We start from the raw sequence: 19928 nt of genomic DNA on the forward strand, positions 1-19928 counted from the left end.
GGACATGGGATTACTAGAATAGCTAATATGGATTCCATTACCTAATTGAGAAAAAATGTTAAAGTTTAATAGAATGGATAGTATTTCATATAAAATCTGTTTTTCAGTAATAATAAAAACTGGGAATCTAATCACTGAGTTTGGGATGTTACACTTAAATGGAAAATTGTATTCCTTCTAGAAGTTAATACTGATATAATCCTTTACATTTTTGTCTATTTCAGTGCAATGCGAGTATTACTGTCTAAACTTCCAAGACCATGGATTGTAGATGAAAAAAAAGATGATGGATACACTGCTTTGCATTTGGCAGCACTTAATAATCATGTAGAAGTAGCAGAACTTTTGGTACATCAGGTAAAATTTCCTATTAATTGATTTCATGCCAGAAAGAAAGAATATATTGTTACAAATAGATCCATACATTTGCTTAACAAACCATTTTCTACATCCAAATAAAGATTTTTTTTTACTAATTATTAAGACATTGTGTCACTACTGATTCTCTTAGTGATACCAAGTGGGGGTAGTACTGATTTTCAGAAACTTTAATATAATCAGCTATTTTATCTTGTACTTGGATATTTTATTGAAATTTTGAAGATGTATATATTCCTTTTTTTTCTAATTTGTATAGCCACTTTTATGAGACAAATCCCTTAAACAATTGAAAAATACATTTTATTCAAAGAGGAAATCGCTAAACCTTATCCATATTTACTTAGAAATAAATGAAATATGAAAACCTAATGAAGCATTGAATGAATTTGAAATTCAGTTTGAAATTTCAATTGAATTTGAAACAATGAAATTGTTTATGTTGGCTTACCTAAACAAAAAAAAACATATGAATAAATAAAGTTCTACTATGTTCAAAATAAAATAAAGGAAAAAAGAACAATATATCAGCTAGTAACCTTGAGATAATGACAAAAGAGTAGCCAGTAACCAAGATAAAACAAGAAAATTGAGCCATTCAGTCACTATATTCACTGCTCACTCTTCTCTAACAAAAAAACATATATAAAAAGCCAGATGAACAAATAGAATTGAAACTTGTTACTAATATTTAAAAAAAGCTATAGAATGCCCTTTTATTTTGAATTTTAAGTCATATAAATTGCATCCTAGTTTACCAAATGAACTGTATTGGGTTTATTTCATTCTATTCAATCATCTCCAAGTCCTTGCTAACTTAATAAATCACAATTTTGATCACCCAGTTTAGATTTTGAGAAAGCTACAGGCATAATATATCTTAATTTAAGGAGAGTATGTGACAGTATCCCATGACAATCTGATTACCAAGCTGCTTAATTGTAATCTGGTTGGCATGACCCTTTAATTGATACTTAATTGGAAATCATATTTGAACAATGTTCATAAATGGTTTCTCATCAAAATATGAGACATAATGTGTGGGGTGTAATAATAATAAATTGGATGGTTAGTTACTTAGGAGGCTTAGTATCGTATCCTAGGAGACAAAAATAAAGGAACTTAATTAGAAAAATTGGCTAGAAATAATATTATGAAAGTAAACCTAGATATACAAAAGAAACTGACTGAAGTTTTAAAAATTGAAAGGGAACTACAAATGATAAACCAAGAGAATGACCTGGAAAATATTTTCTTGTTGGATCTACAAAAGAAGCTTGTTAAAAATTTGAAGAGATCTGTGTGATAGAATAAAGAATTAAAGAGAAAACTCTTTTGACAATATATGTTTGATGTAAAAATTAAGTCTATTAGAAGAAAAAGGAAGGAATATAAAGTTGATTTATTTGATCAAGGTTAAAGTAAATCATTTTTTTGCAAATGAACTTTCTGCTAACATCAGGATAGAAACGTTGGTATTTTATGGATTTGCTTATGGTAGATAAAGAATGGAACATGGAATGAAGAATTACCTATTTAACCTTACAGGAGTGAAGATTTAAATTTGTTTATACTTGTGTTGAAGTACATTCTGTACATTTCTTTTTCCTGCACTATTTATTTTTCCATTCTCTTCTCTAAGTTTAGTTTGTATTAGTTTTTATAATTGTAGTTAAAATTCTTAATAAAATATTTTTAAAAGTACACCTTCTCAGTAGGGGTGCCTGCCCTCTAGAACAAGTCTCCCCTTGTGATTTGGATCCCCCCCTCCAATTTTACTGTTGTTTAAAAGATCCCTCTTTACCCAGACCTTTGGTTAGGGAGAGTGAAAGCCCTTGTTCCTTAGCACTTGTTCTCTTTTATCTTTCTTTATGTTTTATTGATTTTATTGTAATTTCCACTGTTGAGTTGTTCAGAGTTAGGTGGCATATTAGTTTAATGTATTACTATTAATTAGTTTTTCATCCAGAAGCTATATTTTGTTCTAAGCCAGTTCAAATGTTTGAGCTATGCTTTGTGTTGACCAAAGAGGTAAGTTGATTTTATCCACTCAATATATGGAGATTATGAATTCCTATTCATAAATTGTCTCAGTACTGTATACATCATCTCCTTGTTTAAATCTATTCCTTAAGTTGGTATGGTAGCTAAATGATCACCCAACTATAAATGGTCACTAGACAAATATGTGACAGAGAGAGAGGAGGGGAGGGAGGGAGAGAGAGAGAGAGAGAGTTGCTGCAAAGATCACTGGTTGCTTCTTTCTTTTTTTAGATAAAGTTATATTGTATAGTGTCCTGTGCCTGACCCATTTTACTCATTTTCATTAATCAATGTATTTCTTCCCCTGCTGCTTTCCTCCGCAGAGTAGTGCTTCCCTAAAAAGTACTAACCTCAAGTGAACAAGCTTAGCTCTATAAACTTAATTCGTTTATTAGAACTCCCCCACAAGCTGATACTGCTGCCCCCAATTGACCAGACCTTAATCAGTTTCACGCTGAAAGCTTTTTTGTTGTCAGGCTCTAAAATTTGGTGGTAAGTGCAGGCTCTGGTTTGGTCAGAAAATGATTTAGCAGCATATTTCTGAGTGGTCGCTAAATGAAGTAGCCCTAAACAAGGAGTGGCTGTAGTGTGAAAAAATATTAAGTTATTTCAGTAGATCAAATTCTTTTTAAATTTTGAAAACAGCTAATGAAACATTTCATAAACTTACCATATCAAATATGGATTCGTGGAAAATACTGATAAATGCAAAATAGAAAGAGTATGAAAATTAATTCAGTTTCATAAAATACATGTACAGATATTTTTTAGTTGGTTTTAACAGTGGAGAAATAATGGTCTAGTATTTTTAATTATGCTATCATATACTTTCTTTTGCAAGTACCCTGATAGTTCAGTTCAATTAATATGAGTAACATTTGGGATTTCTTTTTCAGGGCACAGCTAACTTGGATATTCAGAATGTAAACCAACAAACTGCATTGCACCTTGCTGTTGAAAGACAGCACACTCAAATAGTGCGGGTAAGGCATTTAGAATGTACCAGAAGAATTGACTTCTTCTCAACTATACTACTGTAATGCAGTGTATTTCTAAAAGGATTATGCAATAAGAGAATTTCTTTCCATTTCTTTCTTATTTTCCTTCCAGAGAAATTAATTGGAAATGTGGTCTCTTTAAATGACAATCTGGTTGCTTTTCCACTTCTATATCATGCTTAAATTATTTTTAAATATATTAATACATTAAATATTTATCAAAAATCAAACACACTGCTTATGCTATTTCTGATTTAATCCTCTGTGCATGAGATATATGAGTAAATTCTATTACCCAATAACCACGATATAGAGATTGAGTGGGGAAAGGTGATAATCATGGTAAAAAAGAAGAGGATGGACAATGAACATAGAGGAAGAACCAAATTATTAGAAGGATCTGGGAAATCAAGAGGGTGAGGCATAATGCAGTGGTTGGAATATTGATTAAATATACACTGCAACTTTTAATTGCAAGATACTGATTATAAAATAGAGGTTGGTTCAATATCATTGTTAAAATCTGCTTGCTGTAATCTTTGAGTTTATGTTTCTGAATGTTTTTGCATATAATGCATATCTGGAAAATTGCATTGGTCATGTTGATACTTTTTCATGTATTTACAATAATAGAGTATTGGAACAATTTCCTTTTGGATATCCCATTGTTATCTACTTCCTGTTTAACCATGATTTACTAATTTATATTTGGTGAGCATATCAATTCATGAAAAAAGAGTAAAAGAAAAGTTTAAAGTATAGGCTGCAAAATCTAATTGAAAAGAAACTGTTTTAATAGCCTTGAATAGCTAAGCTTTTGAGCTGTTTTTAATTTTCAAGATGTTTTTAATAAATGTAATTATATTTATTGCAAAAAGTATTCAAAATCTTGATATTTTTATTTGCTTTCAGCTTCTTGTTCGTGCTGGTGCTAAATTGGATATTCAGGATAAAGATGGGGATACTCCCCTGCATGAAGCCCTGCGACATCATACTTTGTCGCAGCTTCGCCAGCTTCAAGACATGCAAGATGTGGGCAAGGTAGACACAGCTTGGGAGCCCTCCAAGAATACAGTAAGTGAACTATTTTATTTCTTTTCTGTTAAATTTTTTCTTTGCAGTAGGTTGTTAAAGCTATTTTGCTTTGATCTGCTTTCTGTTCTCTGAAAACTAACATTTAAAGATTCTGTGCCAGTAAGTAAATACTATTTGATAACACAATAAACATGGATGTGGATGTGGATGTGGATGTGGCAAAAGCTATATTAAAAAAATAAAATGTTTCAGTTTCATGTAATGGAATATTGATATCTTTAAACATAAATACATATAATTAAAGAAGATAATTTGAATAGAGGTGATCTAAAACATTTGCAATTTATTGTGTGTATGTGCTTATGTGTAAATTGTATGTGTGATGAATGAAGCAGTATATACATTTAATATTATTATTGACTCCTTTATATTCAATAACTAGTTTAAAGTACAGTTATTAAAAAGGATCGCAGAGAAATGTTGCATTAATATTACAGTAGTAGTAGCAGCAGGAGGGTTAGTTGCTGAATTTTAAAATATGAACAATGTCAGAATTGTTGTAATTGTGAAAATAACTTTGAGGATCAGGAAGAAGAGTTTGCAGCCAAGACAATGGTCAGATAAGAGAAATCTGAGTCCAAAGCAGGAATGTAATTTGAGAAATCACCTCAGACTTGACCCTCCCTAGTTTTCTTCAATGTAAAGGCAGAGAGACTCATTCAGACTTGCAAGGTTTTTTGTAACCTTATAATAAAAGTAGTATTAACATCCATAAATTTTGTTTCATGGTCTGAACTATCAGGAAAACTCTGACAAAGTACTCTTTCAGACAAAGAAAGGGCTGACAAGAGAAAAATACATAAAAGGTTAATATAAGATTTAAGATTTCTCAGCATAAATTAGGTCAGCAATGCCCTCTTGCCTACAAAAAATGTATATCTTCCTCCTATTCCCCTATTCCCCTCTTTCCCTTTCTCTAGTGTTTAACAACCTTTGTTTTAAAATTTCAGATCTTCAATCTTAGCAGGCATGGCTTTTCTCTTTTCTTTGCCAAATTGTATTAGGGCTTACACGGAAAGCATTGCTCAGACCCAGAGGTCACAGTTCTTTTTCCAGCCAGCTAGCCAGCCCAAAGAAAAATGGAAGAAAATAGGTGGTGGAAGTTTTGGTGGGCTGATGATAAACAATGGGAAAAGTAGAAGGAAGAGACGGGCGGTGGGGGGAGCATAGTAGAGGCATAGTAGAGAAGAAAAAGAGTGAGGAAAGCAATAGAAGAAAGCAGGGAAATATGTATATGCAATCCAAAGGATCAGAAGGTGTGTGTTTGATGGGGGAAAGTTGTGGAACTATTTTGCATCTTTTAGCAGCCCTCTTTCATTGCAAGTGTACATTTTGTAATGTTTGGGATTTATCATCCTATTGGAAGGTAACAAATGTTGAAAGATGTAATTTTGGAAGAAATTATTTAGAAATAAACTGGGGAAATTGACTTATCTGTTTTGTTAAATCAAAAATTTGTAGGTGGCAGACGATTTGTTATTCCTTCCACATGATAAGCATGCTGTGAAAGTATCAGCATGTCATTCACACTTTTAAAAAAAAATTCCTACAGACTCAAAGGGATTAAGGGAATCCAGACTAAAGATGTCTTAATTTTGTATAACACTGCATTCTAGAACTGCATTTACTAAAATCTAATAATGGTATGAAGTACCATATTATTTTTATTTGCTCTTTCATGATATTTTAAGTGCATGAATACAATTCAAAGGAGTTGCTTGTTTACTTTCTTTCAGTTGATAATGGGATTGGGTACTCAGGGAGCAGAGAAGAAAAGTGCAGCATCTATTGCCTGTTTCCTGGCAGCCAATGGAGCTGATCTTGGTATTCGTAACAAGAAGGGTCAGTCACCTCTTGACTTATGTCCTGATCCTAGCCTCTGTAAAGCATTGGCTAAATGCCACAAAGAAAAAATCAGGTTTGTATTACAAGGAACTATTCTGCTTACATTTCATTACGTAGGCTATTTTGTACAGATTAGGTAGATAGTGCTTTACTTTTTAACCTGGGTTAAATTTAATTATGGTTGGCTTACAGCTATTTTAATTATTTAAATTTGTCATTATGGTCGGTAGATGGCTTGTCATAATAGAATGATTAGTGTATAAATTAAATGGGAAACATTTCCCCTGGCCAATTCTGCTATATTTATAGCAATACCACGTAGACTTATATACTGCTTCACACTGCTTTACAGCCCTCTCTAAGTGGTTTACAGAGTCATCATATTGCCCCCAACAATCTGGGTCCTCATTTTACCCACCTCGGATGAATGGAAGGCTGAGTCAACAACTTTTTTAAACAAAAGAACACATTTTGTTTATTATACTTTAAATTTGTATTTTTGTTTTTATGTTGACTAGGTTAAAGAATTAACAGCTTCATTCATACATACTAAACTCTGATTAGTTTGAATCTGGATTAGGGTTTTTTTATGCCTTAGCACATTATCTCTGTTACAATTAAATATGTAAAGAAAAACAAGGATTTATTTCTTCGTCAAGTCAAGGATGTTGTATAAGCAGTTTTATGTAGTTTTATGTAAGCATCATTCAGAGTGATTTGGTTGTTTTAACTGAGCCAGATGCTAACTGCAGCTCAGTTTACAACTGAGATGTAAAGTCCTATTGACCTCACCAAGATGTGCTTCCAAGTCAGCAGATAAATTTGCAAACTCAGCCATCATCTTCTAAAATGCTTTCTATAAGATTGTCAGAAAGGATCATATTGTTATTTTCCTGAATTTATAATTACAAATAATTACAAATGTTAACAATACTCTTAAATTTGGATATTATATTCAATGTGTACATAAATATCTAAATATAGGCTTGTGTTTAGTGGACAGGTTGGTTCTCGAAGTCCTTCTATGATCAGCAATGATTCCGAAACCTTAGAAGAATGTATGGTATGTTCTGATATGAAGAGAGATACTCTATTTGGTCCATGTGGGCACATTGCTACTTGTTCCCTGTGTTCACCAAGAGTCAAGAAATGCCTCATTTGCAAAGACCATGTTCAGTCAAGAACAAAGGTGTGTGTTTAAATGTTTTCATCATTTCAATATGGTCAAATACCTTACCTTTAAAACAAAACTCATAGTAAATTCTTAAACAAAGAGCAGATATTTGTAATTTAAACTCTTGTCAGAAGGAGTTAATTACCTTTACAACAGTATTTCTCCCCATAATCTTATTTAATATATTCTATTAAATCTAGCATATATAGTCCTGATTTAGTGAAACCAGAACATCTGGTTCAACATCCCATTTTTCAAAATGACAACAGGATTTTTCTAAGCAAAAGGAATAATAATTTCTTGTTTTTGCTGATTTTGTGTCTCTACATATAGAAGTTTCATGTTGGGATAATTGTAATTGTTTGATAAACATGTCTTCACAGATTTTTTGAGTTGTCATATAAAATCATTAAAGTTAAGTAAAACGCCTCTAACTTGAAAAGGAGGCAAGGATGATCAAACTTCGTTAAAATAAGTTAAAAGATGAAGGAGGGTTCTCAGGGCACCAGTCAGTTCCGCAGAACCCTGTTTTGACTCCTTTCTGGAAAGCCACAAGAGTCAGGGCGTACCTGACCTCCAAAGGGAGAATCTTCCACAGAGCAGGACCAATAGTAGAAAAGGCTGCCTTTCTATATCCCACCAGTTGGGATTCTTCAACTGACAGGATCTGCAGTATGCCTTCCCTGTCTGGTTGCCAAGCAACCAAATTTTGATCATGTGACTAAGAGAATGCTGCTGTGGTCATAAATGCAAGGATCACTTTTCTCAGTGCTGTACTTTGAATAGTCCCTAAATAAATGGTTTAAGTTGAGAACTAACTACCTGTATATAGTAGTATATTCAGGGACATGTATGCATATATGTACATTGAACCACATTTGTGAGTGTGGTGTTAGTCCACCTAGATTGGGTTTAAAACATTGGAGATGTTTTTCTTTCTTCAGTAATTTGCAAATTTTCCTGCCTTACTGTTTCCCCCCCCCTAATTCTAAATAAGCAATGAGCAAGTTAAAAAGTGATGGGCCTTATGTGGGATTTGGGGAACTTACTTAGCTTTGAACACTGTCATTTGATTCATTCTCTTGAACTAGTTATCAATCCATTACTCAGTTACTGCTGCTACTGTTTATTCAGGAAACTTCAGTGAGGCATTTTTTAAAGCATGAAAACATACAGTGTGTAAAAGATCATCATGTCTTTATCATTTTTGAAACTTCTGCAAAGTTAGTTTTGCAGAAACAATATTGATTCATCAGGAAAATTTTGTCTTTCTACCACTTCATCCAGAATAGCTATTAAGCTAACAAGCATTTAATTGAAGAACTGAATGCTAAAAAGTTACTTTAATTTTGTTTTTACAGATTGAAGAATGTGTTGTATGCTCAGATAAAAAAGCCGCAGTACTCTTTCAGCCTTGTGGGCACATGTGTGCTTGTGAAAGTACGTAAACAGTTGTATCCAGCAAGTTATTTAAATTGACTTGACATTAGATGGTTATTATATAAAAGCTGATTTTTGACTTTGTTATATTTGGCAAAGACATTTACCTTCAGTTACTTGCCTAAGATTGTTTCTCACTTTTTTTTCCCTACATATTGAATTTAAGTTTGGTTAAGGCATACTAGTTTTAATTTTTTTTCCTTTGCAGATTGTGCCAGCCTTATGAAAAAATGTGTGCAATGTCGGGCAGTGGTAGAACGAAGAGTTCCTTTTATTATGTGCTGTGGTGGGAAAGGTACCGAAGATGCCATAGATGACATTAGTGAGTTGCTTATTGTGTAAATTTACCGTAATAAATTCTTGTTTCCCTTTGTATAAAGCTTACTTTTTCTTCTTCATCATCATCATAATAATGGAATGTATGCATGATAGCTACAACCATACTAGTGTTTTAGTCAGAAGTCTTTGTGATTTGATTCTTAATTCTTAACCAAGAAACCTATGAGTCAAATCAAAGGGCTGTTGAATCTTAATCCTAATAACTTTGAGAAACTGAAAAGCAATGCACACAGGCATTTGAGTTTTTATTTATTTTTTTTGTCCAGCACCTTCACACCCTTCAGCCTTTTCTCATAAGGAAAATTCATGAATTGTTTATGTACCATTTTCAAAGAAGTTACAGTGATGAGAAGACATAGCCAATATAGTGTAATAATTAAGATGCTGGACTGGAATTGGGGAGACTCAAGTTCAAATCTATCTTTATTTACAGAAGCTCACTGGGTGACTTTTGGACCAATGATTCTTTGTCAGCAAACCCTATCCCACAGGTTGTTTCAGTAGGAAAAAAGAGAAAGGAAAGCTGTATATAAATCTAACAAATACATAAAATAAAGACTTATCTCTTTAAAGCGTTAACTACTCAATTAAGAATATTGGCTTTTTGTAGTGATCACACTGAAGCTGAATTCTGATGGTGAAGTTCAGAATTCAGATTAGTATATAGGATGGATACATATATTTGTGCTTTTTTAATGATCAGCTTTTTAAAAGCTGTTTAAATTCACAAATGGGAAAATATCAACCAGGCTAGATGAACATTTTAAGTAACTTTGGATGATGATGATAATCATGATCATGATGATGATGATTCTTCAAGCATTGTCTGTTATTTCCTTCTTTGTGCATTGTTTAGCAAGTGGAAACATTCCTGTTCTGCAGAAGGATAAAGATAATACTAATGTCAATGCTGATGTGCAGAAATTACAGCAGCAGTTGCAGGACATAAAGGAACAGGTAAATTAAATCAAATATGACAATAATTACCTTGTTAGAAAACTATTATGTGAATATTGTCAGGGTAAGTGCTACATAATGAAACACTCAAATAATACACACATTGAGGGCAAAATATGCTTCAAATTTATTAGATTGCGTAAAACATCAGGGATTTGTGAAGGCAGTCACCAGGAGTCAACACTAACTCAAGCGGTAAATAAATATTATTTGAATAATAGATGTTTCCCTGACTATTTTTGGATAAAATATGCAGAAATATAAACTAAATCTCAGAAAAGTAACGTGTGGCATAAATATAAAAAGTAGAACTTGCATGTGTAAGTACAGTTGATGTGCAAGATTAAAAGTAAATTATTTTGAGGCATTAATTTCCATTAGATCTTAAATGGTACTTTACACGGACAAACATCTTTGCAAATACCTAATTTATAAAGTCAGTAAATACTATATATCTTTGCCTGAGATTTAAAAAAAAAGGAATTCTGGAGAGTGTTCTTTCCTTTCATTGTACATTATTGTCATACATAAAGACATTTACTTTCTTGAAATAAACCAATCTGAAATATAATTTAAAAAAATGGATGGTGCTTGTGAGGCTTTCCTTTGAAGTCATAATAGACAGTAGTGTTAAATTCAACTCTATTTCTTTTGAACTAGGGAAGTGAGGAAGTTCTACCGTGATGCTACTGCTTGAGGAAGTATTCATCATGATAATCCCTATGTCTATTTATCCCTCATTCTCTCTGCCCATTTCTGTTTTAGGGCATAGTCACCTTCAGCAGTTGTAACCGCCATGGTATAATGTGAGTCCTTCCTTAGGTGATTTCTTATTTGATAGTTCTGTATAATAATGTATTACAATAGTGTATTAAATATAAGCTAAATTACTTTTAGGCAGTAAGTATTATATTTGCCATTTGTTTCTAGAGTTTGAGTTTTCTGGAAGTATATGTACAAGATTTAAGTACTATAGTTGATTACTATCCAAGGAAACATTTATTTTTTTGTTTCTCTCTTACAGACCATGTGCCCTGTATGCTTGGACCGCCTGAAGAATATGATATTTCTCTGCGGTCATGGAACCTGTCAGCTTTGCGGGGATCGAATGAGTGAATGTCCTATCTGTCGAAAGGCTATTGAACGAAGAATTCTTTTGTATTAAATGTCAAGTGTCGTATGCTTGTGACATTATTACTACATTTTGCTTTTTGGATCCCCATAAATTGGTATGAAAGGTAGTTGTAAAGATATGTCTAGCATTACAGGAAGAGTTACGTTGTAAATGCTGGTGTCTACAACACAGATTATTATTTGCACAATCAACTTCTACCATGAAGAAATTTAAAGTAAGATTGGATTACTTATCAATACAGTTTGTTTATATCTTCCTCTCCCAAACCCCTTTATGTTAAAGGGATAATCCTGATTTTCTAACTTGGCATTTTTGTTTTACATGTAGAGACTGTTAATTTCAGTGATATTAATCTTTATATTGTCAGTTGCTTTTGTGTACAAATATTTTAATTTTCTAATTTTCATAGTAATAATGTCAAACTACAACAAGAAGCTAAATCCTAGAATCTAGCTAAGTTGAGGAATTAAAACATTTGACATAATAACTAAATAGCATTTCAGTATTACGTATTGCCTTTAAAATCTGAACGCTGATAATTTTGCATGGTCAGTGGGTTTTGGGGGAGGGGCTTGAAGAAAAAGGAGAGCAAAAGTAATTTAGCATGCATTCTCATAACATATCGATCCTTCTATAATTTTGTATCAGAAATACTTTCTCCAGAACTCAGGGAAATTCCAGATGTGTTTGAAAACAATACAAGTTGTTACTAGTAATAAAGAGAACTGGAAAGCAAACTCTTATGCTTGAATTTTGGATCTCACCTGAGGAACCCGTGTTTAGGACAGTGACAAAATATATTATATTATTTGGGTAGTTATTTTTTTAAAGAGGCGTTCTGGCTACAGGGTTGCATCCATAATTGGTCATATTTAGACTTTGTTTGAAGTCAATGAATACTGAATTAATTAAAAATTATAATAAATCTAGTTAACCACTTTGCAAAAAGCAAATATTTATATCAAGATTATGTAATAACTGTAATTAAAGTGTTCATTATTTTTGCAAATGTCACAATATTTGTCATCTGCCTTTACGATCAATCCCTCTTGAATTTGAGATAATTCCATTAATATTTTCATTTTAATAGAAGTGTGGAAGGATATAAGAAAACAATTCGTTTTGAATTCTCTGTAGTATGATATACTTGGAACGCCAAATATTCAATTACTTTCTAAAGATGATGCATGATTTTTACATTGTAACTGACAGAAGTGCCAGTTCTTATATTTATCACCAGTGGATTCTTATAAGCATGTGAGTTGCTTTTCCTCTTAACTAATACAAAAATTACTTGAGAAAATTGCTTGTGGGAATATTTGATGAAATTACCAATCTTTGGTAATTTGGTGAAATTACCAAGTTTTTTTTTCTTTTTCTTTTGTATGTTTGATTGTTGCTGCTACTGCAAATGCCTGCAAATTGCAGTGTAGCAGTGTTGATCATGTATTATACCAACTTTTCTTGGTCCTGGAGCCTCCCTGTATCTCTTTTATTATTTTTTTAATTTCTTTTTCTTAAAACATATAAACCTGGAAATAGGCACATTATTCCTCTATTATAATGTTAACATACTGTTTTCAGCATCTCCCTCCTAAAATTTCTCTGGGCTTAATATTTTGGCTCTGCCCTCTCCAGAAATGACATTTGTCTATTTCTGCAACCCTTGGAGGGCACGATTTTTTAAAGTTATCCTTTCCTGATATACTTTAGAACACTATACCAGTATAGTTGTAGATATTCACTTAATAAAATGTCTCATATATTGACAATATTTTTGCTAGTGGAAGTGTTTTAAGACTTAATTTTTGGAATTGCCAGATATTCAGATTTCTGTATTGGTATAATTATGAAATTTGCATACATACAAATTTGGAATACTTGGAATAAATCCTTTTGAGTATATTATGATTAATTCTTAATAAATATAGACAAAACGACATGATTTTGCAGCATAACCTTCTTTTAGCTGCATTAAAGCTATTGGGCTTTTGGAACCTAATTTTATCAGTTTAAAAGGAAGCATAAAAGCAAAGAAATTGGTTTGGGAATGAAATATAAATCTTTTAAATCAGTGAACAAGCCAAACAGAAATCACTGTTTTAAGTTGGAGGTAATAATGACTATAATATTTCTTTATTGTTATTCCTTCATAGCCCTTCCCAGGATTTGATTGGAAACTTTTTCACAGCTGGGCTTGGGAAAGGGGTAGAAAAATCTTTTTTTTTTTTCATTTCTAAATATTAGATGCAACATGGCACCATTATCACTTGCCATTTAATCTATAATTTCATATGAAGTATAGATCTCATAGCTAAAACATCCAGCTTAATTTTTGAATTTTCTTGCTTCTCATTCCTATTTTTTTTTTTTTGTAATATTTTATTTGAAAAAGAGTTCTGGAGAATTCAAACATTTGAATACCTTTTTATGACATTTTGGTTGCAATAAAAATATTTACCCCAACTACAGAATTCGGTTATTTTTTTCCCCATGAATCAACATAGCTGTAATTGTTTTACATTCATTTTCTGTCAAATATATTCAAAATTATACATTTTTAGAACATGCTTTTTGTTTTGATTGGGAAATTCATTCCTGACTTGTATAATAGTCTTGCTAACTTAATGGTTTCCACAGACATTTGCATGCATATAGGCAGAAATATTTTTTAGGCTGATATTTATAGAAGAATTCAGAGATATCAAATATCTAAATATAAATAAATTTTTAATTGATTTGGGACTTCAAGTTTATGTTAGGAAATATGCTAAATATAACATAATGTGTTGAATAATAAAAGTAATATTTTTTGCCCCTCAAAGGATAGTTACCAAAGATTTGATAGTCAAATTTGTTGCTTACAGACTTACTGTCTATAGAATGGCTCCCTCCCTGTTAATATTGAGAAGGCAGAAGAAAACATGCTTCTTCGTGCCATGTCTTAAGAATCAAACACAATAGAATGGAACAAAAAACAACAATGCATGTAAGATGTTCAGTATTAGAATGAATGATAAGTGCTATACTGACCTCAAATAGAATGTATGACGCATATTAAATCTTTTACTTTGCATGTTAAGCTAATAATGTTCAAGCAGAGGACACACAGTTTTTTGAGATTCCTTAGTTAAATACGGATAGTTAAATAGATTTATTTAACATTTGTATAATGCATTGAATTGTTAAACCATGAAACTAGGTGTTGGATTTGAATTCATACTTTTATTAAAATGCAAGTTGAAAGTTGAAATGGATAACCACATCAAACTATGTTATAAATATATGTTATAATTTTGTCAGGAAACTAAATGGCAGCAGAACAGTCAAGGTGTGTTTGATGTAGAGCACAGTGTGCTTCCTTCAAGACCTCTGGTGATGTGCCAACTCCAGTGCTTAACAACCATGGTTCTTTAACCGTTTGACCTCCATTATACCTTTCCCAGTCTCAAATAATGTCATTAGTCTCACAAAGAAAACCTCCAATTCTGGTACTTTACATTCAATAGCATCAGTCCCAAACTCATAAATGGTGAGTCTTCAACTCACAAACAAGCTATTACCAAATGCTTCATTACATATATACACTCTGATATGCCCCAAATTATCTTCTTGGGCATAATTAACCCCAGTTTAAGGATTGCTTTACACTGTGCAAATGCTTTTTTGCAGCTGTGTATGTTGGAACTGAAAGGGAGAACCAGCAAAACCTTACAAAGTGGCTGGTACTATTTCATAGCTAATGTGGGAAAAGATACCAGTGCGATGTGCTTGGAGGAGTTTCAGTTTTTATTTATTTGGCCTACAATGTACAGTGGAAAACATTAAGGCACATTCGTTTCCCACACATACAATTCGAACATAGGCATATAAAACATATATAGGCTACCATATATAAATCTATTACTTGACATGGGGAGGGAAGGTGCTGCTATTTCAGTGACTTTTTCTGTTTATGACCCTTTAATCGCTTTATTCGAGGTGGAATCAGGGCAGCTGAATGGAGCTGAGCATTTACTGGCTGGATGTCTTTCCTGACACATGTGGAGTTCACAGCAGATATTTTCTCTTTGCGCCCTGATAGAGAAACGTCTGTTTCTGCCTAGGATTCTCTCAACCTTCTGAGTGGGAGGCGACCATGTTCACCTCTAGGCTGCTATGCTTGCCTGCTATTTTAATGACTTAACCTGGGACTATTTATTGAAAATTCCTAGAAACAATATTCCACTGTGGTTTTGCTTGCTCTTGTGTCATTCTGATCCTTGGGGGGGGGTGGGGGGGGTGGGGGCGGCAAGGCTAGTAAGTGTATCCTAAAATAATCGATAAAATGTAGATTTTACCTTTATGATAGTTAATGTGATCCTGTCATGCAAACAATACATTGTTCCACACAGCCAATAAATGCAAGGAAAACAACATCATAAGTTATAATCAGATTTTTTTTAAAAAGACTTGTCAGTTAATACTTGTATGCCCACCTTATTTCCATATAATTTATTTAGTACTGGGGGTCCTTGTTTATCAATTACTCATTTAGCAACCATGAACAGTAATGGTTTCTTTTACAATTAATCCTCACATTTATGACCTTTTCAGGTCTGTAAAGCAAAGGGAAAAAAAGATTGTAAGCACAATCACAGTTCCACTTAGCGACCTCTTCAAGTTTTCCCTATCTTTGCATTCCTGATATTTTCTGTTCCTTAACCTCTCCTTTTCTAATCCCTTCTGGGTTTCTTTTTGGTATTTTATCTTTTGCTTGAAACTTAAAACTTGTGGTCACTAAACAAGGACTACCTATATGTCCATCCATCAGTAAATACTTCTCTAAAACTTCCCTGATACAGAGGCTGGAAAGAATTCAAGCAACACCACATTAGAAATAAAGACCATTAATAAATGTACTTTAGCTTTAGTGTGAAAACGTGCCAGGCTTCTTGGTGCTTTTTTCAGGGATTGAATCTTGTTCTTGATTACTAAGTTTGTTCATTAAGCTATTTCTCAAATTTCATGAGGACTATAATGTTCTTATGCTAAACATGAAACCTTTCTCCTGCCTGTGTTTTCCTTTTCTTTCCACAAATTTACTTTTTCCCATCTTGGTGCCTGGTAGTGCATATGCATCCCATCAAGCTGCAAAACCTGACTCTGAAAAATCTGTTATCAAAACTATAACCAAATGTCATTCCTTCATACTGAGAACTTGATCAAGTTTGACTAAAGGATCAGGATTACTCAACAATAGTCCACAACTCTATGCATTTAGTGATATTATCCACTAGAGAGCAGTAGTGCACTCCAGTGCTAAGAGAAATCCTATCACAATACAAAACAAGCTAATTTCTTGAATAAATTTGACTCAATTGCTTTTCTAAAGCTGAAAAATGTTAAGTTCTTCATTTCTCCTATCAGCCAGGATAATCAGTACAATGTTTCTTGTGCATTTAACTTAATCACCTTCCTTATAGTACTGTCTCTGTTAGATTATCCATGATGACAATGTCCATTCAGTCATATCCAATTCTTGGCAATTCTGTGGTCCAGGTCTTTCTACATCTTCTGATCTTCTCTGAGTTTTTCTATGCTCTGGCTGATATCAGCTTTAATGGGGTCCAGCCATCGTGTTTGGTGGCCTGGTTTCCTTTTACAGATTATTCCAATTCCATATCAATTCTATTTTCCTCTTTTTTTTCTCTTTGACAAATGATATGCAAAGAATAAGAAGCAAAATCTCTTCAAGGAAAATGAAGTCCAGTTGTCTTTTGAAAAAAACACCTTTCAGACAACCATGATATGGATGACTGAGAATTTCCATAAATATTCAGAGAATGGCATATTTAAAGAAAAGTAGCATTGTTTATTCATTTCACTGTCTTAAATATATAGGTAAGGAGAATATAAAAATAGTTAAAATTGCCAGGGGATTATAAAGCTTACCTTGGGGAAATGTCCTTATTCTCTGACTTTAAGCAACAATATGAAACTTACAAAAATACCCTGCTTATCTGCCTGCACAAAAAAGTAAAAAAAAAAAACCTTTTACAAAAGGAAATAGAAATGGTGTAGAACAGTCTAGATGTGTGGCCTGTGCTGCATAGTTCTTCAGACTAATGGTATAAACAGGTTCTCCTGCCTTTTTTAATTCAAAAAGTGCAAATAATTCAGGGCAATCCCATCAATTTTGCCATGTAACTTTTAGCAAAAATTAGAATATAGAATTTGCAGCAAAGTGTTTCTGGGTCTCTTTCCCATTACATGCTATGAATGGTTGGGGGGCGGGAGAAAGGAGAAGAAAATCTTTGGTTGTCCCATTGTGCCAGTGTTCAATAGTACCTATCTATTCCATGTTTTCTGTGCAAGAGTCAGGATCTCTCAGAATATATTACTGAACTTCAACTCTTGGATGAGTCTTTACCTTTCAGTACCATTTGGTGTCACTGTAATCACTAGATTTGAAAAAGTGAGCATTCAGGTATCCTAGATCAACAATTATATGATACAGAATGGAACATAGACACACATTCCCAAGTCCTGTTATACTGAAATTTGATTTTGAGCAGGAACTTGGTAAAAAGAAAAATGATGTTTCAAGGTTTCTTTTCTGTCTTCTGTCCTTTCCACTGATATGAGGATAAACATGACTATTTTGATCTATTAGGCATTGATTATGCTGTTTAAAATTGTCCAAATTTGCTGATCCATTTTGAATGAAGTTTACTAAAAGGACCTATTTATTTAATTCCTTTTTAGTAGAGCAAAATTCACTCTAAAGAGACTGATCTATAAAGCTGTGCCACAAATATGTACAACACATACATTATCAACAACCCTTCCCACTTTCCCACCCATATTTCTATATGGAAATCGGGCACAGAAGCTCTGAATAGTTTAAATGACATATTTCACGAGGCTTGCACTTTTTAGAAATGCTTTTTAAGCAGTAGCCATGACTAAGACTCAAGACTGTCTCTGTGTATATGTGTTATCACAACGATGACAGTTTAAACAGACCTTATCTGTGTATATTCAATCAATATTTATGAGTACTGATAAAGCTGTGTTCTAGACTTACGGAAACACTATTGCTTAGATGATACAAGGTTGATATTAATATTCACTGGCTCTTGTTTTCTTACTACATTTATGAGAAGATTTATCCAAAAAAATGAATCTTTTCTTTTTAAAGCTGCTAGACTCAACTCATTGCTTTACCTCAGCTATTTACATATAATATTGAATTTTTGTGACTTCTTTAATGAGGACCTAATCTATGCTTCACAGAAGCCATGAGTGAGAACAAAACATAGGTCCTGGAAGTTGTAAGGCAGTGATAACCTATGGTGTAGCTGCTTCCAAAGCTTTCCTAAGCCATCTATGCATATGTAGTGATGGCTGCTTTACTTCACGTTCCCAGAAGTCCAGGAAAAATGTTGCTTGGATACGTACACAGAGATAGCAGGTGCAATCAGAGAAATGTCTAGCATTATATTGCTCTTTCACTCTCTATCTAGAATTTGTCTCACTACATTATCTGAAGACTGTTCCTGTGTTGGATGCTTACTTTAACATCCTGAATAGCTTGAGGACAGGGGGCCTTGGAGACAGGTGGTAGTGGTTATCTAGTTATGATTTACACTGGAATCTGTTTCGTGTAGGAGATCGCTGTTTTTCCCCCCCCCTCTGTGTTGGTGCTGAGACTACATTAGCCTTTTCCTTTGACAATGCTCGCTTTCTTTCTCTTGTGGCAACAATTCATAGCTGAAAAGAAAAACTTAATTAAAAAAAACTTCTGCCTGGTTTTTTTTTTTTCATCTTTTGATTTGTTCATTGCTTTCCTGATGATACTTTTACTTATGTGTTAATGATTTGTTTTTAATTCTGGGAATGAAAAAAGTCAAGGTGTCAGTTGCAACCATATAATCAAAGTCCTTCTCTTTTTTATGTGCTCTATGTAGTGCTCTGTGGTTTGGGTTTTGTGGGGGAAGACTTCATATCACTGTTGACTCATGGTGACTGCATGGATGAGTCCCTGCAGTTTTCTTGGCAATATTCTTGGAAGTGGTTTGCTGTAGACTGCTTCCTAGGGTTGAGAGACAATTTGCTATTTATTTCATGTTTTATACAACTGGGCAACTGTAACCACCTTATTAAGCATTTTGGGATGTGAACTGGGAAGGTGGGACAGAAATGTCTTAATCAAAAACAAACCCACCAAGGACTTTCTTATAGAAAATGCTCAGAAAGAATTGTTGTTTCTCTCCATACCCCCCACCCCAAATTAATATGCTATAGATCGCTCTTCTCCAACCTGGAACCTTCCCTTTTTGATAGGACAGCAAAGTCCCAGAATTCTTAGCTGACATAGAGGAGGAAATTGTAGAACTTGTTATGCCAAAAGACCTTCAGGTGCCAAGCTGTGAAAGGTGGTAAATCAGTTTTAGAGTTTGCTTCTAACAGTGTTGTTATATCTTACCATATTCGCATAGGGTAGCTTGCCTAAGCAAGCATGAACAGTTATACCCTAAGT

General features: G+C 33.3%; 1 protein-coding gene across 6 annotated transcripts in view; it reads left to right on the top strand.

Moving 5' to 3' along the window:
- The window catches only part of MIB1 (MIB E3 ubiquitin protein ligase 1), a 51931-nt gene extending 37180 nt beyond the window's left edge, over positions 1-14751 (top strand). For 3 of the 6 annotated variants that reach the window (XM_026699313.2, XM_026699312.2, XM_087931156.1), the window contains exons 13-21: positions 225-357; positions 3318-3404; positions 4332-4493; positions 6251-6432; positions 7356-7548; positions 8895-8973; positions 9182-9295; positions 10169-10269; positions 11294-14751. In XM_026699313.2, the coding sequence (XP_026555098.1) occupies positions 225-357; positions 3318-3404; positions 4332-4493; positions 6251-6432; positions 7356-7548; positions 8895-8973; positions 9182-9295; positions 10169-10269; positions 11294-11434 (1192 nt within the window). In that variant the 3' untranslated portion in view covers positions 11435-14751. Of the gene's footprint in view, positions 1-224; positions 358-3317; positions 3405-4331; positions 4494-6250; positions 6433-7355; positions 7549-8894; positions 8974-9181; positions 9296-10168; positions 10270-10403; positions 10906-10929; positions 11076-11293 lie in introns of those variants that run through there. The other 3 variants (XR_003373940.2, XM_087931154.1, XM_087931155.1) reach the window with 3 other exon arrangements.
- The last annotated feature ends 5177 nt before the right edge of the window (positions 14752-19928 follow it).

This window comes from Pseudonaja textilis, chromosome 3 (assembly GCF_049901715.1).
Source record: "Pseudonaja textilis isolate UNSWEBS1 chromosome 3, rPseTex1.2, whole genome shotgun sequence".
NCBI lineage: Eukaryota > Metazoa > Chordata > Lepidosauria > Squamata > Elapidae > Pseudonaja > Pseudonaja textilis.